The sequence below is a fragment of the Papio anubis genome, chromosome 1, assembly GCF_008728515.1.
Source record: "Papio anubis isolate 15944 chromosome 1, Panubis1.0, whole genome shotgun sequence".
Lineage (NCBI taxonomy): Eukaryota > Metazoa > Chordata > Mammalia > Primates > Cercopithecidae > Papio > Papio anubis.
In genome coordinates, this window is record NC_044976.1 from 42,308,505 (window position 1) to 42,333,958 (window position 25,454).

General features: G+C 43.4%; 1 protein-coding gene and 1 pseudogene across 16 annotated transcripts in view; one reads left to right on the forward strand and one right to left on the reverse strand.

Annotated features, from left to right (window-relative positions):
* ST3GAL3 (ST3 beta-galactoside alpha-2,3-sialyltransferase 3) overlaps window positions 1-25,454 on the forward strand; it is a 230,305-nt gene that overhangs the window by 131,410 nt on the left and 73,441 nt on the right. For all 16 annotated transcript variants that reach the window (XM_003891739.4, XM_003891726.5, XM_021940610.2 and 13 more), the window contains one exon: window positions 5,322-5,414. In XM_003891739.4, the coding sequence (XP_003891788.1) occupies window positions 5,322-5,414 (93 nt within the window). The remainder of the gene's footprint in view (window positions 1-5,321; window positions 5,415-25,454) is intronic.
* Window positions 19,564-20,985, reverse strand: LOC103884422 (annotated as a pseudogene).

Genomic DNA, 25,454 nt, shown 5'->3' on the forward strand with positions numbered 1-25,454 from the left:
AGCTAGGCACAGCTGCTTCTGCCATTTCCCTCATCATATCATTATCCCAGAAACAACTCTCAAGTACTTGGAGAAAGGCATCCTCATGAGGAAGGTAGAAGATGGAATTGAAGAATTCCCTCCTCTGTGGATGGAGCGAGCTCTGTGCGAAGAGGCTCATCTGCACGCTCATGCATGTCCCCCTAGCATGGTCACACTGGCTTTGATTAAGCTGCTGGGTTGTTAGGCAGTGTGCTAAGTACTGCATACATGGTCTTCTTTTCTCATAACAAGTGCTTTAAACTAAATTAGCACATGAATTGAGGGAGCGGGCATGGTAGGGGCTGATCTGAGTCCAGTCCTCTCTGCAGTGATTCTAGAAACTAGACTGTTGGTTACATGATGTCCATCACTGATCTGTAGAGTCCTCAGGAATAACCATCAATGACCCTTTCCCAGTTTCTCTGGCCATCACCCTACTTCCCCCTTACACTTCCTGTTGATTAACCTTCCAAGGCAAGGTAACCAACTGATTTCAGTCCAGCATTTTATTGGGTACTTGTATACTCTGTGCCATACATGCTATGCTAAATGATCATATTCTATGAAAGATATTTAAATAGACAATTACTCTTCATTGTAATGAAGTGTAATGCTAGGCCTTAACTATGTCCTAGTCATCATTGTATCCTTAATCCCAGGCCAGTTAGTTAGCATGTACTGAACACCAACAAGGGGCCAGGCACCATACTCAGTGCCAGCCCTTCTTTCTCAGCGTAACTGTTACAAAAAATTTTATAAAATAAGTACTAGTGTAATCCCAGTTTTAAAGTTGTGGAAATTAAGGGCACAAAACAATTTAAAAGACATGCCCCAAATCACACAGCTATTAAGAGAGCCAGGATAAAAATCCAAGCAGAGTGTCTTCATTGTCTCTAAATATTTGTTGCAGGAGAAATGAGAGGCAGAAAGGGGAAGGCAGTAGGAGAGTAGGGGAATAAGTGAGCAAGCGAAGATGAAGGTCTGCCCCAGGTAGCTCAGGTCCACAGGGGGATGAGTTTATTCTACCTGGGAAGGGAAGCATCATGGAAAGTTCGCAAGGGAAGTGGTGCTTAGAGAATAGGCGTCTCTGGCCAAGGCAGGCTAAGGGAGTAGAGCTAAGGCTAGCCCTTCCATTTTTGTGCTAGATCCTTTCCCCCCCTGCCTTCTCAAAGACATTCTCCCCCAACCTGGCCAACATGGTGAAACCTTGTCTACAAAAAATACAAAAATTAGTTGGGCGTGGTGGCGGGCGCCTGTAACCCCAGCTACTCAGGAGGCTGAGCCAGGAGAATCCCTTGAACCTGGGAGGTGGAGGTTGCAGTGAGCCGAGATTGCGCCACCGCACTCCAGCCTGGGCGACAGAGTGAGACTCCATCTCAGAAAACAGACAGACAACAAAAAGAAACATTCTCCCTACAACTGTCCTATCTCTACTGCATCGTGAGTTTTTCTTTTATTCTAACGAGCTTCTAAACTTAGGAAAATATTTCCTAACCTCAAAAAACAATTTACCCTGCTTCCCCGCTCCAGCTATTGCCCCATTTCTTTGTTCCTTTGTAACAGAACTCCTAAAAATAGTCTGTTTCATGACTTCAGTTTCTCTCCTCCTGTTTTTTCTTAAACCCAGTGAAACGAGTTTCACCTCCACATTCCAGTGGAATGGCTATTGTTGAGGTCGGTGGTGACCTCCCTGTTGCCAAATCCAGCAGTTAGTCCTGTGGCCACACCTTACTGGACCTGCACAGTGTGTGATGCAGTTGGTCTCTGCGTCCTTCCTGTGATACTTCGTTCACCGCAGCATCACACTCTCCTGCTCTTTCAGCCTCCTGCAGTGCTACTCCTCGCCTCCCAAATGCTGATCCTTCAGACACACGCCAGCCAGGGCACCCTCCCACTGGATATCATGTGGTGACTCTCCCTGTGATTGGATCTGAACCCAAGCCAGGCGCTCATGGCAGCCACGCGTCTCACACAGCGTGTGTGTGGCACCCCAGAGGATAGGCATCCCCTCCAAATGTGCTCCCTCACCACATCCTCATGCGATTGTTGGAATTACGTGGTTTCCACTGCACATGGGGAAGCTGAAAATCAGATTTTCCATCACTTGCTTGTCAGTGTCCTCTGTGAAAGTTTCTGATTCCAGATCTGATGCTTTTCCCATTTATGACCCATTGCTTGGCCTGATTCCTTAAACTCGCTCCTCCTGAGTGAAGCAGGAGAGTGGAAGCGTCTGGTTCCTTCTTTGGGACTCCAGCCTGTCCATCTGGATTTCCTCTTGTGAGTGCAGTGGTGACACTCTTCACCCCAGGGGCTTGGTAGTCACATTTGCAGGACAATGGGTGCTCTTACTGGGTTTAATGCTAAATCTCCCAAAATGAAAGGCCAGCTGCAGAGTAGGAGAAGAACAAGGGCTGAGTGATTTGATCAGACATCTGTGGGGGCCTGCTGGCATTTGGAGTGTGAGTGCCTTAGAGAGACTAACTATTCTGGCCCCAGGGAGTTGGCGACAGTTAATCTTGGTGGTTTTGACCGCTAACTGCCCTAGAGGTCCCAGCCTGCTGGATGACTCAGAATCCCCAACACTCCCCCTATTCTTCTCTCACTGGGATAGTCAGGAGGCCATTTCTAAGGCATTTTAATTTGGTAATAACTTGACATGACCCACTGTACCCAGAGTTGTATGTTTTAGGAGTTACTGTCGCTTTCTAAATGAGGGGTTCATTTGGAGCCCATCATCCTTGATGTTGAACTGCCTTGCACTGCCGTGGAGGCAGCAGTATCTCCTGCCTTGCCTGCTGGGCTCCAGCTCCCTCTCCATTGTAGATGACATGATCCTGTGCCTGCTGGACTGTCCCACAGCCCTTCTTCTTTAAGCACCTTGTCAAAAGTTGAGGGGGTAAATTAGAGAGAAAAAAGGTGGCCAAAGGTTTGTCCGTTGTGCGTTTATTTCTGCACTGCACTGTGTTAAGAAGGGCACCTGCTGTCCATCTTTCTGCTGTTTATGAAACCTTCTAGAATTCAGAAAGACCACAGGAACTCATAGCACGAGGCAGGCAAGCAGATGGTGGGAGATTGGGAGACAGGACATGAAGAGACTCAAAATGCCTTACTGCCGCGGACCAGAGCTCTGTGAGACCTTCTGGACTGTCTTCTCCACCCTGTCTCCAACTGTGTTGACCACTCCTGTGCTGTCCTGTGCCTTCCTCTGTGACCGTGTTGGTGGCAGTGCCCTGTTAAGAGTTCCTGCACTGGTGTTAGAGACCTTGGGTTCTAATCCAGTGTCTACCACTTGTATGATCTTGGATTAGTCTCTTCATCTTTCTAGGCCTTGTGTGCAAATTAATTCATAGCACCAACTCACAGAGTTGTTGAGAGAGCTAATTGAAAACATCTAGAACGTTTTCGTCACTGTGCCTAGTCAAAAAGCTTGTAATCAGTTCTGTAATTGCACCGAGGTTTATATTTCATTTCAAAAATACAGTTGTTTACATAAGAAAAGATTGTTTTGCTCTTGTTAAAATTCTGGCTTTCTTTTGCCTACCAAATAAAGTCCCAGCTCCTTGGCTTGTCACTCAGCCTTCAGGTTGCATTTCAGGCTTTGAATTTCCTTGGTGGGGGATGCTTGAAAATGTAGATTTCTAAAAGAAATTGTGCGTTGATCAGATGAGTTTGTCTATGTTCAATGAGCAGTTACTCTGTGTAAGGCTCTGGGCTAGGCCTGAGGGGTCTATGGTGAATCAGACATGACAGTAGGCAGTGGCATCATCATTTCTTGTACCACCACTCCACACCCACCCGCCCAGACCCTGCAGAAGGCATCCTGGAGGGTAGGCTTCCCACAGGGCCCCATCACAGTAGAGCAGCTGGGCACCAGAGTGTTGGCAGCAGGCCCAAGGGTGGGGGTGGAGGAGGTGGGGACTCAGAACTGGCAGTCAGCCAGGGCTCACTCAGGTGCCCCAGCATGCAGGGCCTCCAGCCCACAGAACCCATTCACTGACTATATCCTGTTCTTTGGTTGTGATCTTCTCTAGACTGAATGGTGCAGAGATTTTGGTGGCAGGACAGTGACTCCAGACCCAAATTGAATGCATAAGGACATTGAAACCCAAAGATGTGAGGTGGCATGATTGTGGTCACACAGCAACAAGCCAGGATTAGAACACAAGTCCTCTGAAAAATATGCAGCAGTCTCGGCCTTGCGGGTTCCTGAGATTGCGTTGTCTGCAGTGAGACTTTCAGGGTCATTTTGTTCCTTAAGAAAGTTATAGGGGTCTTCTCTGTGCCCATTTATGCAAGGCACTGGAGAGGGTAGGCAGGGTTAAATCAGACTCTGACCTTAGGATTTTACAGTGTGTCAAGGGAGACATACTACCAAAAATTACAATACAGAATAGCAAGTGCTGGGGGTAAGTATATGATGTGAGGGGCAGGGGGAGTGACTGTACAAGCACAGAGGAGGCACTTAGCCCAATCCGAGGGTCAGAGAATCACTCCCAGTGAAGCTGATATTTAAGTTTAATCATGAAGGACCAGTAGTTATTAGCCAGATGAAGAAGGACAAGGAATAACATTCCAGGCAGAGAGACTAGGAAAGCATCCTCAACTAAAAGTCTAATGGTTACATCAATAACCCCAATTACATACATTTATCATGTCTGTATTCGGCCACTGTTCGGGACAGTTCCCACTATTGGGGAATGGTTCCTACTGGGTGGATCATAGCATGAATGGAGAGAATAAAAGCAGATGAGGCTGGCCATGTAGGAACATACAAGGAAGGTGGAAAGGCCAGGGGCTCTGACCATCAAAGCCTGAGTATCTCTATCCTGTGAACTCCAAGCACCACTCCCCCGGGTATTGGAGCCTTGATAGAGCTCCTCATTTCCTTGGTATCAGGCTTCCTGCAAAGAATCTGTGAGTATGAGCTGGGCATGGTGGCTCCATGCCTGTAATCCCAACACTTTGGGAGGCCGAGGCGAGAGGATCGCTTGAACTCAGGAGTTCAAGACCTGCCTAGGCAACACAGTGAAACCCTGTCTCTTAAAAAGAAATCTGTGAGAATCCAGGTAAGTTCCTTTTACAGATACTATCCAGGGGCCTGACTTATTTATCTATTCCTTTAGGGTTTGGGGATTTATTTTGTTTTTACCCTTAAAGCCTTAATGTGGAAAAATGCCTGAAGTGCTGATTGTAGGAATGAAGCTTCACTCAAGAGTCAAACACCTACAGCTCCTTACGAATTAATAACCCACTCAGTGCTCAGTACCTGGCAAGCTGTAACTTTCCTTCTCTTCCCATAGGCCTGCTGAGTTAGCCACCAAGTACGCAAACTTTTCAGAGGGAGCTTGCAAGCCTGGCTATGCCTCAGCCTTGATGACGGCCATCTTCCCCCGGTAAGTGCTTCTGTTTCCTCCACTGCCTAGACAGCCTGGTCTGGGGTCCAAGAGCCAGAAACTCTGCCTCTCACAGCCAGTCATGTTCTCCTATGCTCTGGAAACCATGGGTTCCTGGAAAGGACTCTGCCTTTAAGTTGGTTCCTACTCCAGTCCTACTCCATGCCCTTGCTTTGCCTTACTCCCATCCTGTCTCTGGAGCTTGCACCTTGGGGCACAGCCTGTTTCTGCGGAAGGATAACCTACATGGTTGCCCCATGCAAGCCAGGTATCCAGAGGCAGCCAGAGAAGGCTGCCAAGCACAGAAGCTCCTAGACCTAGTATCAGTGGCCAAACGAACTTTTTTGGAAGCTGGGACCAACTAGCTGGCTTCAGGGAGGCATATCCAAATAAAGCAGGGAACAAAGAGAAATTTCTGAGGCTGTCTTGAGTTTTAGCACTTTCCTTCTCTGTCCATTTTGCATTCTGGAGCTGCTGGCTTCTTTGGCACCTGACAGAATCTGTGCATAACCTAGGGAGTTCCTTTTACCAAATGCTCCTAAGGAATCTTGCTTACCGATCCATCCTCCTTTTTGGTTTTCTTTTCTGAAGCCTTGATGTGGAAAAGAAGCTGAAGTGGTGAGATTGTCTTTGGAGTGCAGTGAAACTGTCAGAGTCATTTTGTTCCTTCTGATTTGGAGGGGCTGGAGGAAAGGCTGCCTAGGATTGTCTGGGCACTTGGACCACCAGAGGAGTGCTAGGGGTGGGCTCTTCATTGGGGGAAGGACTTGCCTCCCATCCCTTAGAAGGCTGAGGTTAAGACACACAATGTGCTTGCAAAGGAATGCTGAGAAACAGCTGGACCCAAAGTAACTCCAGGATATTTGGTTTTTATGCTCCCTTTCTTTTCTAATGTGAGCAGTCTCAGCTTAGCTCCTTGTGTAAAGCAAGGGCTATGCTGACTGAGTATCCAGTGCTCAGATAGAGATCTCTTTGTCCAGGGTCTGCCTTCTGAATTGATTCCAAATATTTTGCTTCCTCCAGCTATTTATTGAGTGCCCCTGTGTCTGGCTTTGTGTTCTGTATTCTTAACACAAGTTTTTGCAAGCCTATATGACTCAGTCCCTTGGCCCAGACACCTGTGAGTTTTCCTTGACCAGTATATAGGTTTCTTTTACTTTTTCTAATTGAAAGTAAGATAGGCACGTGGAAAACAAAATAAAACAAAAAAAACCCTCAAACAATACAAGAGGTATACTGCCACTCCAGGCCCCTTCCAGAGACAGCCAATATTACCATAAATGGGAACATACTGTATTTAGTATTCTGTGCTGTGTATTAGGCCATTCTTGCATGTCTATGAAAAAATATCTGAGACTGGGTAAATTGTAAAGAAAAGAGGTTTAATTGGCTTATGGTTCATTAGGCTTTACAGGAAGTATGGTGCTGGCATCTGCTTCACTTCTAGGAGGGCCCCAGGAAACTTAAAATCATGCCAGAAAGCAAAGGGGGAGCAGGCACGTCATATGGCAAAAGCAGGAGCAAGTGAGTGAAAGAGAAGAAGTGCTACACACTTTTAAACAACCATATCTCACAAGAATTCACTCACTATCACAAGAACAGAACCAGGAGGATGGTTCTAAGTCATTAATGAGAAACCACCCCCATGATCCAGTCACCTACCACCAGGTCCCATTGGAGATTACATTTTTTTCCTTCCTTTTTTTTTTTTTTTTTTTTTTTTGAGACAGGGTCTTGCGCTGTTGCCCAGGCTGGAGTGCACTGGTGCAATCTTGGCTCGCTGCAGCCTTGACCTCCGGGCTCAAGCAATTAGCCCACCTCAGCCTCCCGAGTAGCTGGGACTCCAGGCACATGCAACCACACCTAGCTAATTTTTATATTTCTGGTAGAGGTGGGGTTTTGCCCTGTTGCCCAGGCTGGTCTCAAACTCCTGGACTCAAGCAATCCACCCACTTTGGCCTCCCAAAGTGCTGGGATTACAGGTTTGGGCCACTGAGCCTGGCTGGGGATTACCTTGCAACGTAAGATTTGGGCAGGGACAGATATTCAGACTGTATCATTCTGTCCCTGGCCCCCACAAATCTTATGTCCTTCTCACATGTTAACGTACAGTCATCCCTTCTCAATAGGCCCTGCAAAATCTTAACTCATTCTAGCATTAACTCTTAAAGTCCTGAGTCCCATATCTAAATTCTTATCTGGAAATGAGTTCCTTTCACCTATGAGACTGTAAAATCAAAACAAGTTGCTTACTTCTGAGATACAATGGGGGTATAGGCATTGGGTAAACATTCCCATTCCAAAAAGGGGTAATCAGCCATAAGAAAGGGCCCTCAAGTTTGAAACCCATCAAGGTAGTCATTAAATCTTAAAGCTCCAAAATGATCTCCTTTGACTCCATGTCCCACATTCAGGGCACACTGGTGCAAGAAGTGGGATCCCAAGATCTTGGGCAGCTCTGCCCCTGTGGCTTTGCAGAGTGCAGTCCCTGCGGCTGCTCTCATGGGCTGGCATTGAGTGCCTGAGGCTTTTTCAGGTGCAGGGTATAAACTGCTGGTGGATTTACCATTCTGGGGACTAGAGGATGTGGCCCCCTTCTCACAGCTCCACAAGGCAGTTTCCCAGTGGGGACCCTGTGTGAGGGCTCCAATCTCACATTTCCCCTCCACACTGCCCTAGTAGAGGTTCTCTGTGAGGGCTCTACCCCTGCAGCAGGCTTTTGCTTGGGCAGCCAGGCTTTTCCATACATCCTCTGAAATCTAGGTGGAAGCATCCAAGAATCCTCCATTCTTGCAGTCTGTGCACTCTTAACACCACATGGAAGCTGTCAAAGCTTGCAGCTTGCATTCTCCAAAGTGGCAGCCTGAGCTGTACCTTGCCCTTTTTGAGACATGGCTAGAGCTGGAGCAGCCAGGATGTGGGGAGCAGTGTCCTGAGGTTGCATAGGGGCCAGGCCCTGGGCCCGACCCATGAAACCATTTTTGTCTCCTGGGCCTCAGGAACTATGATGGAAGGGGCTACCTCAAAAATCTCTAAAATGCCTTTGAGGCTTTTTCCCTGTTGTCTTAGATATTAGCACTTGGTTATTTTTTAGTTATGCAAATGTCTCTAGCAAGTGGTTACTCCACAGCCTGCTTGAATTCCTCTTCTGAAAAAGCTTTTTCTTTCTTTGCCATGTGACTTGGCTGCAAATTTTCCCAATTTTTATGTTCTGCTTCGCTTTTCAATATAAATTCCAACTTTAAGTCATTTACTTGCACCCGTATCTGAGTGTAAGCTCTTAGGAGCAGCCAGTCATATCTTGAATGCTTTGCTGCTTAGAAATTTCTTCTGCCAGATACGCAATCATCACTCTCAAGTTCAAACTTCCACAGATCCCTTGGGAAAGGGCACAGTGCAACCAAGCTCTTTGCTAAGGCATAACATGTTATGACCTTTGCTGCATTTCCCAGTGAGTTCCTCATTTCAATCTGAGACCTTGTTAGCCTAGATTTCATTGTCCATATCCCTATCAACATTTTGGTTACAACCATTTAACCAGTCTCTAAGAAGTTCCAAACTTGCCCTCATCTTCCTGTCTTCTTGTGAGCCCTCCAAACTCTTCCAACCTCTATCCATTACCCAGTTCCGAAGTCATTTCCACATTTTCAGTTATCTTTCTAACAATACCTTACTCCTGGTACCAGTTTTCTGTATTAGGCCATTCTTGGCATTGCTACAACGAAATATCTGAGATTGGCTAAATTATAAAGAAAGAGGTTTAATTGGCTCACAGTTCTGCAGGCTTTACAGGAAGTGTGGTGCTGGCATCTGCTTACCTTCTAGGGAGGCATCAGAAAGCTTACAATCATGGCAGAAGGCAAATGGAGAGCAGGCCTCCATTTGTCATGTGGCAAAAGTAAGAGCAAGTGAGAGAGGGGAGGTGCCACACACTTTTAAACAACTAGATATTGTAAGAATTCACTCACTATCACACGGGAACGGTGAAAAACCATTCTTGAGAAATCAACCTCCGTGATCCAATCCCACCAGGCCCCACCTCCAACATTGGGGATTACCTTTCTACATGAGATTTGAGTGAGGACAATTATCCAAACTATATCATGTATCTTCCTTTTTACTCCTAAGAATATAGGTTAGAGATTATTATATTACCCACATATATGGATCCACTTCATTTTTAAAATGAATGCATAATATACAATTGTATGACTGTATCATAATTTTATTCAAATTAAGGTTAAATTAAAATTATTGGTTAATTAAAGGTTAAAATTGTTGGTTAATTGAAGGTTAATTAAAATTATTGGCCTGGTGCAGTGGCTCACGCCTGTCATCCCAGCATTTTGGGAGGCCAAAATAGGCAGGTCACTTGAGGTCAGGAGTTTGAGACCAGCCTGGTCAACATGGCAAAACCCTGTCTCTACTAAAAATGCAAAAATTAGCTGGGTATGGTGACACACACCTGTAATCACAGTTACTCGGGAGTCTGAGGCAGGAGAATCGCATGAACCAGGAGGCAGAGGTTGCAGCGAGCTGAGATCGCATCACTGCACTCTAGGCTGGGCAACAGAGTAAGACTCCATCTAAAAAATAAATAAATAAAATAAAATAAATTTTGTTTCAAATTAAAGTTTATTGAAGTTTAATTTACAAACAAAATTTCCCTTTTAGTGTAGTTCTGTAAATTTTTATGAATACATACTTTGTGTAGCCACCATTACAATCAATAGTACATTTCCAGCAATCTTAAAATATTCCTTTTTGCTCCTTTGTAGTTAACCTTTCCCCTTACCCCCAGCCCCTGGCAACTACTGTAGTGTTTCCAGAACGTCATATCAATGGAATCGATTATATAGCATGAAGCCTTTTGAGTTTGCATCTTTAACTCAGTGTAACACATTTGTGATTCATACATGTGCTATGTGCATCAGTTGTTTGTTCTTTTTATGCTGATTAGTATTCCATCGAATGGATATAACACAGTCTGATTACCTACTCAGAGGTCAGAAGACATATATATGGGTTAATTCCAGCTCTTGGTAACTGTAAATAAAGCTACTATAAACATTAGTACAGGTTTTTGTATAAATGTATGTATTCATTTTTCTTGAGTAAATACCTAGGAATGGAATGGCTAGGTCCCATGGTAACTGTTTTCCAATGTGATTGTACTGTTTGCTTTCCCACCAGCAGTGAATGACAGTTCCAGTTGCTCTACATCCTTGCCATCAGTCTTTTTGATTTTAGCCATTCTAGTAGGTCTGTAGTGATATCTCAATATCTAAAATTATGGTTTTAATTTGCAGTTTACTAATGACTGACAATGATAAATATCTTTTCATGTGTTTATTTTCCATTCTTTTATCTTTAGAGAACTGTCCCAGTCTGTTGCCTTTTTTTTTTTTTTTTTTTGAGATGAAGTCTCACTCTGTCGCCCAGACTGGAGTGCAGTGGCATGATTGCAGTTCACTGCAAGCTCCACCTCCCGGGTTCACACCATTCTCTTGCCACAGCCTCCCAAGTAGCTGGGACTACAGGCACCCGCCACCACACCCAGCCGATTTTTTGTATTTTTGGTAGAGGCGGAGTTTCACCGTGTTATCCAGGATGGTCTCCTTTCTCCTGACCTCATGATCCGCCTGCCTCAGCCTCCCAAGGTGCTGGGATTACAGGCATGAGCCACTGCGCCCGGCTTGTTGCCATTTTTTAATTGGTGGTTTACCTTATTGAACTATAAGAGTTTTTTAAACTTCTGGACAGAAGCCCTTTGTCAGATATGTGATTTGCAGATACCTTCCTGTCTCTTACCATTCTCTTTACAATGTCTTTCACAGAGCAGAAATTTCTAATCTTGGTAAAGTCTAATTTTCTACATTTTCTTTTATGGATTGTGCTTTCAGTATTGCATCTGAGATATCTTTCTCCAGTCTAAGGTCAAGAAGCTTTCTCTTGTTTTATTTCAGAATTTTGAGTTAATTTTTGTGTATATAAAAGATTAGAGTTGCCGGGCACGGTGGCTCATGCCTGTAATCCCAGCACTTTGGCAGGCCGAGGCAGGCAGATCACGAGGTCAGGAGATCGAGACCATCCTGGCTAACACGGTGAAAACCCGTCTCTACTAAATATACAAAAAATTAGCTGGGCATGGTGGCGGGCGCCTGTAGTCCCAGCTACTCAGGAGGCTGAGGCAGGAAAATGGCGTGAACCCGGGAGGTGGAGCTTGCAGTGAGCTGAGATCGTGTCACTGCACTCCAGCCTGGGCGACAGAGCGAGACTCCGTCTCCAAAAATAAAAAAGATAAGAGTTGAGGTTCACTGGCCGGGCGCAGTGGCTCACACCTGTAATCCCAGCACTTGGGGAGGCTGAGGCGGGCAGATCATGAAGTCAGGAGGTCAAGACCATCCGGGCTGACACAGTGAAACCCCATCTCTACTAAAAATACAAAAAATTAGCTGGGTATGGTGGTGTGTGCCTGTAGTCCCATCTACTCGGGAGGCTGAGGCAGAAGATTCGCATTAACCCGGAGGTTTAATGAGCTGGAGGTTGCAATGAGCTGAGATTGCGCCACTGCACTCCAGACAAAGCAAGACTCCCTCTCAAAAAGAAAAAAAGAGTTTATGTTCACTTTTTGCACGTGGATGTTCAGTTGTTCCAGAACCATTTGTTAAAGACTCTGCTTTCTCCTTTGAATTACCTTGGCATGTTTGTCGAAAATCAGTTGAACGTATATGTGTAGGTCTCCTTCTGGACTCCCTAATCTATTCTGTTGATTTATGACTTTGTGCCAGTATCACTCATACATGGACAGTCTTCTCGTCTGTTACTAAAGACAGTTTTATTTCTTCCTTTTAAATCTGTATGTCTCATTTCCTTTTTCCTGCTTTATTGCGCTGCCTAGATTCTTCAGTACAGTATTAAATAGGTGAGGTGAGAGTGAACAGCCTTGCCTGTTCCCGGTCTTAGGAGGAAAACATCTAGTCTTTTACCATTATGGTGTTAGCTGTAGGTTTTTCATAGATACCCTTTTTTAGGTAGAGGAAGTTCTCTTCTGTTCCTAGTTTCCTGAGAGTGTTTATCATGAATAGATGTTGAATTTTGTCAAATGCTTTTTCTGCATATTTTGGGAAGATCATATGGCTTTTCTTTTTTAGTCTATTAATATGATGAATTACATTGATTTCTTTCTCATTAATTGACTTTGAATGTTGAACCAATCTTTCATTTGTAGGATAAACTTTGTTTGGTCTTGGTATATTGTCCTTTTTACACATTGCTGTATTCAATTTGCTAAAATTTTTCAAGGATTTTTGTGTCTGGTTATGAAAGATACCGGTCTGTAGTTTTCTTGTGATGTCTTTAGTTTTGGTAATATAGTAATGCTGGCTTCAGAATAAGCAGGAAAATATTTCTTCATCTTCCTACAAATTTTGTGTGCAATTGGTAATATTTTTCATGAAATGTTTGGTAGAATTCACCAGCAAAATCTAGGCCTGTCTGAAGAAAAAACAGTTTTTTATCTCTATTCTCATGCACCACTGAACACACTTCTGACACCAGATGTGTCACAGTTTTTCTCACACATGAAGCAGTTCTTCAGCAGACCCTACTGTGTGTCCTATAATTCAATTCAGTTCTGACATTATCCACCTGGAGATGGCGTCAGATCCCACAGGTTGACGGCTCAACAGGACTATACCTCACTTCAGATGCTAATCACAAGTAGTAGGTTGTTACCTATACATCTCACCAACCAGCTATAAATTGTGAATTCCAAGACCACCGCCTCTTGGGTTTGATCTGTTTGCTAGAGCAGCTCACAGAATTCAGGGAAACTTGTGTTTATCCGTTTGTTATAAAGGATATCACCAAGGATACAGATGAACAGCCAGATGGAAGAGATGCATAGGGCATGGCATGTGGTAAGGGGTTCACCACCCTCAGGGGACCTCCATGTGTTCAGCAGTCTGAAAGCTCTCTGAAGTCCTTTTGGGTTTTTATGGAGGTTTCTATAAACCCTGTGGAGGATTACATAGGCATGATTCATTGCATCATTGACCACTGGTGATCACATCAACCTTCAGCCCTTTCCCATCCCCAGAGGTCAGAGGGTGAGACTGAAAGTTCCAGCCCTCTAATTGCGTGGTTGGTTCCCCTGCCAACCAGCACCCAACATAAGGCTATCCAGAAGTCACCTCATGAGAACAAAAGATGTTCCCATCACCCAGGAAATTTGAAGGAATTTAGCAGCTCTCTGTCAGATGTGCTCTTATCAGTCAGGAAATTACAAAGGTCTTAAGAGCTCTGAGTCAGAAACTAGGGTCAAAGACTAGATATTAGAACAAAAGATTCTCTTAGTGCCCCTATCTGTAAGGATTTTAGGAGCTTTATGTAGGGACCAGGAGCAGAGACCAATATTTATATTTTTTATTATTTCATAGCCTGCACAGTCTTTGTAGGAAGGCTTTTGTTGTTTTTGGTTTCTTTTCGAGACAGAGTTTCTGTTGCTCAGGCTGGAGTACAGTGGCGCGATCTCTGCTTACTGCAACCTTCGCCTCCTGGGTTCAAGCAATTCTTGTGCCTCAGCCTCCTGAGTAGTTGGGATTACAGGTGTGCACCATCACGCCCAGCAAATTTTTGTATTTTTAGTAGAGACGGAGTTTTGCCATGTTTGCTGGGCTGGTCTTGGACTCTTGGCCTCCAGTGATCCACTGGCCTCAGCTTCCCAAAGTGCTGGAATTACAGGCGTGAGCCACCACGCCTAGCCAGGGAAGGTTTTTATTATCATTATTATTACGAATTAAATTTCTTTAATTCTAGAGTTATTCAGGTTTTTCTGTTTCTTCTTTGGTAGCATGTCTTTCAAGGAAGTTTTGCCTTTTTTCTAAGTTGTTGAATTTATTAGCATAAAATTGTGTGTAATATTCCCTTATTATTATTTTAATGTCTAGGATAGAGACAGAGTCCTCTCTTTCATGCCTGATATTGGTAATTTGCATTTTTTCTCTCTTTTTCTTAATTCATCTGGTTTGAGGTCTATCATTTTTTATTGGTCCTCTCAAATAACTAGCTTTTAGTTCCGTTGGTTCTTGTCTGTTGATATTTTTTCCACTATATAATTGATTTCTGTGCCTATCTTCATTTTTTTATTTTTTCACTTTTCTCTTTGTTGGACTTTAATTTATTGTTTTTTTTTTCCTTAGGCTAGAAGTTAGATCATTGATTTTATTTATTTCTAATATAGACATTGTAATGCTATAAATTTCACTCTATATATTGCATTGACTGCATCTTACAAATTTTGATATGTTGTATTTTTATCTTTGTTGAGTTAAAAATATTATCTAACTTTACTTGTGATTTCTACTTTGGCCCATTAGTTCTTTTGAAGTATTTTTGCTTAATTTCCTAATATTTGTGGGTATTCCAGATATCTTTGTGTTATAGATTTCTGATTTATCTTTGCTGTGATCCAAATATACGTTATATGATTTTAATACTTTTAAATTGATTAAAATCTGAGTTATGGGACAAAATATGGTTGATTTTGGTGAATATTCTTTGTGTGCTTGAAAAGAAAATACTTCTGTTTTTGGGTATTCTATAAATGGCAATTAGCTTAGGTTGTTTTATGGTATGTGTCTAGTTTCTTATATCCTTACTGATTTTCTGTACACTTTTTCTAACAATTACTGACAGAGGGGCAATGAAGTCTTCATTTATCAGTTTTTATTTAATTTGTTTTGAAGCTCTGTCATTTGGTGTGTATACACTTAGGATTGTTGTATCCCATTTCTAATAGATTCCTTCATTATTTTGAAATGTCCCTTTTTCTTATTGATAGTCAAATAATTATTGTTGCAAAATCTTCCTTGTTTGATATTAATATAACCACTCTGGCCTCTATAAAATAAGCTGTATTGCGGTGTATGTTTTCATTCCTTTTATTCGGTTGGTGCAAAAGTAATTGTGGTTTTTGCAATTACTTTTGTTTGTGGGAAGGAGCATGTTTGTATTTGCCCTTGAGCTGTCCCAGGGGTGGTTGGGGAGCAGCCTATCTTTTTAACCTATTTGTGTCAGGCAGTCCTCCCACCTCAGCCTCTCAAGTAGCTGGGACCACAAACACATGTCACCATACCCAGGTAATTTTTGTATTTTTTGTAGAGACAAGGCTTTGCCGTGTTGTCTAGGCTGGTCTCAAATTCCCATTCTCAAGCAATCTGCCTGCCTCAGCCTCCCAAAGTGCTGGGATTACAGCCATGAGCCACCATGCCCAGCTTATTTATTCTTGTTTGAAATAATCAATCATTTAAAATAATTTAAAAATGAGAGTGGAAGGCAACCTACAGAATGGGAGAAAATATTTGCAAATCATATATCTGATAAGAGGTCAGTGTCCAGAAAATATAGAGAACTTATAATACTCAACAACAACAAAAAACTGATTTTAAAATGGGTAGAGAACTTGAATAGACACTTCTCTAAAGAAGATATACAAATGGCCAAAAAGCACATAAAAATGTGCTCAATGTTACTAATCACTAGGGAAAGCCCATGGAGAGTAAAACGCTAGAATCTTTCTAATAACTTTGCCCTACACCATGGTCTAAATGATTATGGCTAAGTGGCTACACAGTATTTTCTTTTTCTAGAATAATTTTCTAGAGATACCACCTCACATCCATTAGGATACTATGGCTGTTATCCCAAAACCAGAACATAGCAAGTGTTGACAAGCATGTAGAGAAATTAGAATCCTTGTGCACTCCTTGTGGGAATGTAAAATGTACAACAACTGTGGAAAACAGGATGCAGTTCCTAAAAACACTGAAAATAGGATTACCGTATGATCCAGCAATTCCCCTTCTGGGTATATACCAAAAATAATTGAAAAAACAGGGCTCCAAAGGGTGTTTGTAGCAGGATCATTCATCATTGCCAAAAAGTAGAAGCAACTCAAGTGTTTATTGACAGATGAAAGGGTAAACAAAATGTGGTATGCATAAGCAGTGGAATGTTATTCAGCCTGAAAAAGGAAGGAAATTCTGACACATATTACAACATGAACGAACCTTGAGGACATTATGCTAAATGAAATGAGCCAGTTAAACAAAAACAAATATCTTGTGATTCCATTCATATGAGGTGCCTAGAGAAATCAAATTCATCGAGACAGAAAGTAGAATGTGGTTTCCATGTGCTGGGAGGAGGCAGGAATAGAGAGTTACTGTATAATAGATATAGAGTTTCTGTTTTGCAAGATGAAAAACCGCTCTGGATATTGGCTACAGAGCAGTGTGAAAACAACTAATACTACTGAATTGTACACTTAAAAATGGTTAGGATGGTACATTTTATGTTAGTGCATTTTACTACGGTTCAAACATTTTAAAAGTTTTTGTAATGAGAGGGAAACTTCTTTTATATTTACTCACAAAGTTTTCTTTACTGTTGGTCTTTCTTCCTTTGTGTAAATACATATTTCCATATGGTATCCCTTTTCTTCTGCCTGAAGAACTTCATTTAACATTTCTTGTGGGCAGGTCCGATGACTGTGAAGTCTTTCAGCATTGGTTTGTCTGAACAAGTCTTTATTTTACCTTCAATTTTGAAAGACTTTAAAAATTTTTTTGGCTAAGTATACGCTTCTAGGTTGACGGTCCCCCGTTCTCACTTCTACCACCCCTCCCCCACTACTTTAAATATGTAACTCTATTTACTTGCTTCATTCCTGACAAAACATCTTCTGTCATTCTTACCTATATTCCTTTGTATGTAGTATTTCCATTTTCTTCTGGCTGCCTGTTGAGATTTTTCTCTTTACCACTGGTTTCCAGCAATTTTATTATGATGTACTTTGTTGTGGTTTTCTTTTTTTCTTTTTTTTTTTTTTGGCATAGGGATGGAGTTTCGCTCTTGTTGCCCAGGTTGGAGTGCAGTGGCACAGTCCTGGCTCAGTGCAACTTCCGCCTCTCGGGTTCAAGCAATTCTCCTACCTCAGCCTCCGAGTAGCTGGGATTACAGGCATGCACCACCACACCTGGCTAATTTTGTATTTTTAGTAGAGATGGGGTTTCACTATGTTGGCCAGGCTGGTCTTAAACTCCTGACCTCAGGTGATCTACACGCCTCGGCCTCCCAAAGTGCTGGGGTGTGAGCCACCATGCCCAGCTGTGGTTTTCTTTATATTTACTTGGCTTGGAGTTTATTTAACTCCTCAGATCTATAGGTTCATAGTTTTCTTGTTTGTTTTGTTTTCTTCTTTGTAATCACATTTGGACCTTGTTTACATATTTTCTCAAATATTTTTTCTGCCTCATCTCCTTTCCCAGGATTCAAATTACATGGATGCCATTTTATTTGTCCCACAGGTCACTGATGCTCTGGGTTTTTGTTTTTCAATCTTTTTTCTCTCTCTACTTCATTTTGAATAGTTTATATTGGTATGACTTCACATTTATAGCTTTTTCTTTTATAGCATTTAATCATTTGTTAATTCCACCTGGTATATTATTATGTCAAATACTGTGTTTTTAATCTCTGTAGGTTCCATTTAGGTCTTTCTATATCTTCTGTTTCATTTCTTACTATGTTTGTGTTTTCTTCTGCCTTCTTGAACATTTTGAGAGTTATTGGCAAATTGCCCTTCATAGCAATTTTGGGATTTACATGCACGCATAGTAGATTATGATGGTGCCATCCTTTGTTTTCTTCTGTTTTACAGTTTTGTTATTTATATTTAAATTATTAGGCCGGGCGCGGTGGCTCAAGCCTGTAATCCCAGCACTTTGGGAGGCCGAGACAGGCGGATCACGAGGTCAGGAGATCGAGACCATCCTGGCTAACATGGTGAAACCCCATCTCTACTAAAAGATACAAAAACCTAGCTGGGCGAGGTGGCGGGCACCTGTAGTCCCAGCTACTCGGGAGGCTGAGGCAGGAGAATGGCGTGAACCCAGGAGGCGGAGCTTGCAGTGAGCTGAGATCTGGCCACTGCACTCTAGTCTGGGCGACAAAGCGAGACTCTGTCTCAACAACAACAACAAAAATTATTAATGCATCTATTTTTGGTTTTGTGTGTTAGGAATGAGATTGAGTTCTAGGTTTTTTTTTTTTCATATGGGTAGCTAGTATTTCTTGGCATTTTGATCACAAAATAAGTAAATTCAAGGTTTTGATTTCTGTAGCATCAATATTTTGACAGAAAAGAACTTGATAAAACTCTTTTTGATGTGTTAATTTTGACATCTACAAAAACAAGCCATTAAATATTACCTTTTTTAACTTTTTAAGAAATTAATTTGAGTTCAAATATTTTTGAAATATAAAAATTATGTTTTTAAAGCTATAATTCTTGTAGACATTCTGTGGTTAAAAATTTGATTGTGCTTATTAAAAATGGTCACATATGTTTTGCATTCCAGCGATGTGAAAATAAAGTTTCTTTGGGAAGGTGACATTTGGTTTCCTGATTATGGGAGGGAGTTGGTTATCTCAGGTGGAGCAGGAATGGTTGATTCTCACACCAGGATGGGACTGGGATTCCCCAGGATGGAGGGAGGAGACCCTTTCTACACCATACTTTGAGCTACTGACAGCAAAACCCTCCCACCATACTGGGTGCACCTTGTGTACACTTGACTAATGTACACTTCTGATTTACGGCACACAGCAGAGGCTTCGAGGCGAATTCCGTTCTCCTTTGGCATGCTGCTGGGTAACAAGATAGTAAGAGTGGCAGTGTGTACAAGCTGTGGACAGGGGCATTTCCTCTCTGCTGCAGCAAGGCAAAGGAAAGTCCACGGAGAGGAAAACGCTAGAATCTTTCTAATAGCTTTGCCCTACACCATGGTCTAAATGGTCTAAATGGCTACACAGTATTTTATTTTTCTAGAATAATTTTATCCAGCTGTGAGAAAGCCAGGTTCAAATTAAAAACTTCTAATAACCTGTCCCAGAATTAGTAACAATAAGACTTAAACAAATTTTGATTTATGAAGAAAACATGAAAAAAGTCCAAAAGAAGCCCCCTCAAAGGACAGAAGCGCCAGTAGGTCCCTTGTGGGGCAGTTTGTACATCTCTCAAGGGGGTCCTCCAGCAGGCAGCTTCCTCTGTGGCGCCAGGTGCGTCCAGGGTGGGCCGGCTGCTTTAGAAGTTAGGCAGGCCAGGCAGAGGGAAGAGAGAGTGAAGCTCTCGACCTCCTCCCAGAGAGCCTGCACGCTCCCCTGGTATTTATCCCCTGCCAGTCTCTCCTTGAACTCTTTCAGGGTGGCTCCAGTGCCAACGTTGCTGTAGATCTGCAGGGGTTAGCTTTAACCCTGTGTGGATAAAGTGGGCTACTTTTTGGAAGTCTTTTTCCAAAAGTCCGAGGGATGTCAGTGCTGGGGTCCCCAGCCGCAGTCCACTGGGCCGTGGAGCGCTTCTGTCACCTGGGCAGGTGTTGTTGTTGCAGGCAATAGAACAGGCTTCTAGGACCTTCTCAGCCCTTCTGCCATCTGTGCCTTTGATTGAATGGAGATCCACGAGGATCAAATGGTTGTCAGAACCACCTGTGACTGTTTTGCAGCCCAGCTCCGTCAGTGCCTCAGACAGAGCCCTGCAGTTGGCCACCACCTGGTGCTGATAAACTTCAAATTCCAGAGTCACAGCTTGCTTCAGGGCCACAGCAACCCCAGCAATGGCATGGTTGTGGGGACCTCCCTGAAGGCCAGGGAACACAGCAGAGTTGATGAGAGACTCCAGGTAGTACAGAATCTCTTTGCCAGTCTTGGGATCCATACGTTGCACTCCTTTCCCGTAGATCATGCCGGCTCAGCAGCCTCTCAGGTTCTTGTGAGTGGTGGTGGTCAGCACGTGGCAGTGTTTAAATGGGGAGGGCACCACGCCAGCTGCCACCAGCCTGCTGATATGTGCCATGTCCACCATGAGATACACTCCATTCTCATCTACAGTCTTTCCGCAGGCGGGCATAGTCCAGGTTTTAGGAGCAGCAGCTGGTTCCTGCAGTGATCAGCTTCAGGTGGAAAAGGCGGGCATTCTCCTCCAGCTGGTCATAGTTGATGTAGCCAGTGTCTAGGTTCACCTTATAGGGCATAGATTCAAAGAAGATGGATGTGGCAGAGATTTTCTTCTTGTCTGTCATGAACCCGTGGGTCAGGTGGCCCCCATCTGGCAGGTCCAGGCCCAGTGTACACTCGAAGTTTGCAGGGGAGCCTGAGCAAGGCTGGACGTTGACCCCCCAGCACTGTGGGTCCAGCTTATAGGCCTGCAGGGCTCGCTTCTGACAGAGGGTTTCCAGCTCATCAGTAAACTCAGTCCTGCCTTAGTATCTCTGGCCCGGGTACCCCTCAGAGTATTTGTTATTTAAGCAAGAGCCTAGGGCCTCCAAAACTGCTCGGCTGGCAAAATTCTCTGAGGTAATCAGCTGCAATCCAACCCTCTGCCAGTACTCTCCTTCTTAATGATGTTGTAAACCTCAACATCACTGTCTTTGAGGGGCTGCGCCAGCATCTTGTCATGTGAGGACCACAGGTCAGCATCCTTGTGGGCCCCATTGACTGGCATCGCCATTGCATGGGTTCGAAGCTGCCAGAACATGACCCTGCACACGTGCCTAGCCTCAGTCCCACGCCACCACCAGTGCCACCAGAGTCCCAGACCCACAGACCCAATGCCCCGCACACTGCCACGCGCCAACCACGTGACTTGTCGCACCAACCCCAAATCCCAAACTTGGTGCAGGACTGCTAGTGCTCTGCTAGGTGCACCCCTTGCACCAGGCTTAGGCTTGACCTAAATCTTACCTTTTAAAAAAAATTCCCAAATGCTGTGTGAAGCATACATTCTCTTTTCCTATGGTTCACTCTTCCCTGAATGACCCACCTAGTCATTGACTCCCATCCCTAGGTGCAGACTAGGGAGCAGGCAGTGTAAAGGAAGGGGTGCCGATGTGCCCGCCCGTCCAGACCAAAGTCCTGCTTCTCTGGGAAGCTAGCCTGTTTGCTGTCACACTTCTGTACTCTCTGCTGAAAAGGCCTCCTTTTCTCCCTCGAATATTGCTCACTTGGATACATCTTCCTCTAATTAGAGAGATGGGGAGGGGATGGCAGTAGGTCCAAAGGAACTCAGATTTATTGAGCACTTGTTTTACTCTAAATTTTGAGTTAGGGCTTTTCGGTCTGTTTGGTCTCATGGAATGCAAAGTCTTCCCTTACCTAGAAATACACTCCATTACTCTTTCCCCTACCTGTGCACCACCGCAGTGCCTCACACATAGCTTTGTTATTATGTACATAACTATTGGCTGGTATTTCTTCTCCCATAGAGACTGTGAACTCGCACAGAGGCATGGTCTATTCATGGCCGCCAACACCTAGCAGAGCCTTTAGCACACAGTAGACACTTGGCATTTGTATTGCGAATGGAAATTAATTCTGCCCTCCAGAGGTTGAGAATGTAAGGATGTGGGAAATGTTGATAAGACTCTCTTTTAGTGGAGAGAGTTACTGAAAGAAAACTATTGTGACATATTCCAATATATGATAGATTGAAAGGAGATGAAGATTTGGAGACTGAAAGTTCTCACAGCTTTCTCACTTCACAGGCTGCGTGATCTTGGAAAAGTCTGAGCCTTACTTCACTCATTAGTCAAGAGAATGAAATGAGAGGATGTGTCTTGGGGCCATAAATGTTAGATCATTTCAACAACATTTAATGTTAGACACTTAATTGAGTGAATTCTGTTTTCTCAGTAGCTTTCTTTATAATTAGATAAGTTATTTTTCAGGAAGAAAAATAAAGATCCTAGAGTAGGTCACAGTAAACATTTTGAATGTTTTCTTTAAAAAGAAAAAATATAACTCGTAAAACCTAAATTGACACATAATTGGCATACCCCATTTTCCTGCAAACATTTTGCCTCATACATTTGAGTGGCTGTTTGTGCTTTGGTGAAAGACATGATTGAGTGTCATATCTTTTAGTTGGTGGTCAGTGGGGCCACTCAGTATTGGGAGAAAGTGAGGTGCCTACAGGCTAAGCCTGTGGCCAACAGTTTCAGCAGAAAGCAGAGCCCTAATCCATGCCACGTCCGTGCTGCAGAGTGATACTAGCAGCAGTGACAATGATAGCTCACACCTACTGATGTTTACTTTGGATCAGGTCCCGTGCTGAAACTTTTTCCTATTTCTTCTGTTTTAATTCTCCCAACAATTGTATAATGAGACTAACCCTTGTTAGTCAGGTTTTAAATACGAGGAACTAGAGGCATAGAGAAGTCAAGCAGTTTGCCCGAGGTCACACAGATAGGAAGTGATAAAACTAGGTTTTGAACCCAAGCCCACATATTTAACAACCGCTCTCTACTTCCTCTCACAGCTGCTGTTTCATGGGCAGGCTGGCTAGTGGCCAAAGTACCAAGGCCTACCAGATGCCTGGTAGTAGCTAATGAGGTGCTGATGTGGAAATGGTTCCCTTACCCAGCTCTACAGAGGAAAACCACACTTCTCTTGAGATGCATTTTGTTTTAGGAAGGCTGGGGTGTGTAGTGTGTATCTGTGACTGTGCGTCTGTGATTCACATACTGCTAAGGAATCATTGCTGTGGTCCAAGCTGGCTGAGTTTCCAGGTGCAAAGATGGCCCTTGAAACTTTGCAGAGCTCTGAAGCAGGAAGTCTAGAGAGTTGACACACAGTCCCAGCTGCCTGATTTGGGACCCTTGCATGAGAAGGTACAGGAGACCTATTGCACTGCCCTGGGGACTTTGAAAGCTTGTGGGCTCCTGGCCAGTGTAGCTGAGTATCTGGTATCCCCACATTACAAAGCCCCTCCGTCTCTGCCCTTCCAGAAAAAGATTCTGGGATTTTTATCACTACAACACCAGGGAGGAGTGGTAAGATTGAGAGGCATCCTTGACAAATTTTGTCCCATACCATAAATTACGGAGGAGAATAGAATACCATCTACTTCTCTACTTCTGCAGAATCGTTGTCCTTCTAGGCTGAGAGCACACTGGGCACTCCCATACCCCCACCAGGAATGTGCAAGACTTGCTACAGTTACCTTCTCCGCTCCCTCATGTCCCTCTAAGTCTTAATCCATGTAGTCTGGCCTCCACTCTCGCTTCTCTCCTCCTCAGAATGCTCTAATCCAGACCACCAAAAAGCAGTGACAAATCCGACAGATAGATAGTCCTTCTCTTTCTATGATGTCTCTGAAGCATTTGGCAGTATTGATTTCTTCCTGCATTTTGAAACTCTCTCTTCTCCTTAATTCTTTGTTCAAACTCCCTTCCAGTTCTCCTACCTCTCTGTTCCTTCTCAGTCTCTATTGCAGGAGATCTTCTTTTCCTGTACCCGTCCTTACATGTTGGTGTTTGCCGGGTTTCAGTTATAGCTCTCCTCTCTTCTCACTCCACTGCTTCAGCTAACATCGTATGTGCTGATGACTCTCAATCTCTCTAGCCCACATCTCTACTGATCTCTAGACCCAAATACCAAACTTCCTGCTGGACAGCTCCACTTGGATGACTCAAAAGCATCTCAAGTTCAGTGTATCCAACTCACCGAATTTCCAACAAATCTAATCAGCCTATGTTCTTATTTCAGGAAATGGCACCACTATCCATTCTCACCCAAGCAAGAAATCTGGGAGTTATTCTTTCTCCTTCCCCTCTCAACCAGATATCTAATGAGTCATCAAGTCCTGGCACTTGTGTACTGTCTTCTTTCTGAGGTCAGTTCCTTCCCCTGAGCCCTGATTCTCCAACCTCTGTCACCTCTGCAGGAACCCGGATCTTCATTCTCTTCACTGTTTCCTTCTTATCACTATTTAATCATATTCAGGTCTCTCTCATCGCTTATAAACTTGCCACATTGATCCTATTATTCTGTAAACTCATTCAACAAAGTGTCAGATATTTTTCTAGGTGCTATAGCTTCAGCACTGCATAAGTTACATAAAACCTCTCCCTTCAGAGATCTTACATTCCACTGGCAGACACAGATAACCTGTGCACATAAAGTGTCACGCCATTTTTAGAGCACCTACTGTATGTCAGCCACTGTGCCACCGTATTTCATTATTTCATTTAGCCTTTACAATGGGAGCCAATCATAATTCCAAAAGACACAATCACGAATGCCGTAGCCCCAAATGCTGAAATCCTAAAAGATCAGTCGGGCGCGATGGCTCACGCCTCTGATCCCATCATTTTGGCTGGCCAGGGCGGGTGGATCACCTGACGTCAAGAGTTCGAGACCAGCCTGACCAACATGGCGAAACCCTGTTTCTAATAAAAATACAAAAATTAGCCATTCATGGTGGTGGGCGCCTGTAATCCCAACTACTTGGAAGGCTGAGGCAGGAGAATCACTTGAACCCGGGAGGCGTAGGTGGTAGTGAGCCAAGATCACACCATTGCATTCCAGCCTGAGCGACAGTGCGAGACTCTGTTTCAAAAAAAATATTAAATTAAATTTTAAAAAAAAGGAAATCCTAAAAGATGAGAATCCCAAAAAGTCTAAAACCCTGAAAATCACAATTCTGAAAGATTAAAATCTTGAAAACATCATTCTGGAAAAAATAATTTTTAAAATTATTTAAAATATATTTATTTACATTCTTAAAAGGGGATTTATTTGATAAACGTAAAAACATTACAGAACACTTCATAGGCCACTTTACACAATGAAATGGGCAATAATAACATACATATTTTATTGCCTAGCATAAACAGGTATACTAATGAGAGGCATGAACAGGTTACTAATGACAGTCACATGGATATCACAGGAACAGGCAAACTGTTCATAAAGAAATAGGTACAAAGGGACACGTATGAACACATTTCACTATAGTTGGTAATTGTGTACACCCAGGTTGACAACTGTGGTCATCTGAAATACTGTGACAGACATCTGAAATACTGTGACAGACATCTGAAATACCGTGACTGATCTCACCACAGTCTTTTGTCAAGATCAGTCAAAAGTCACAGTGGGTCACTACTGCATATGCAGTTGTTCAAAGAGCCAAGATCT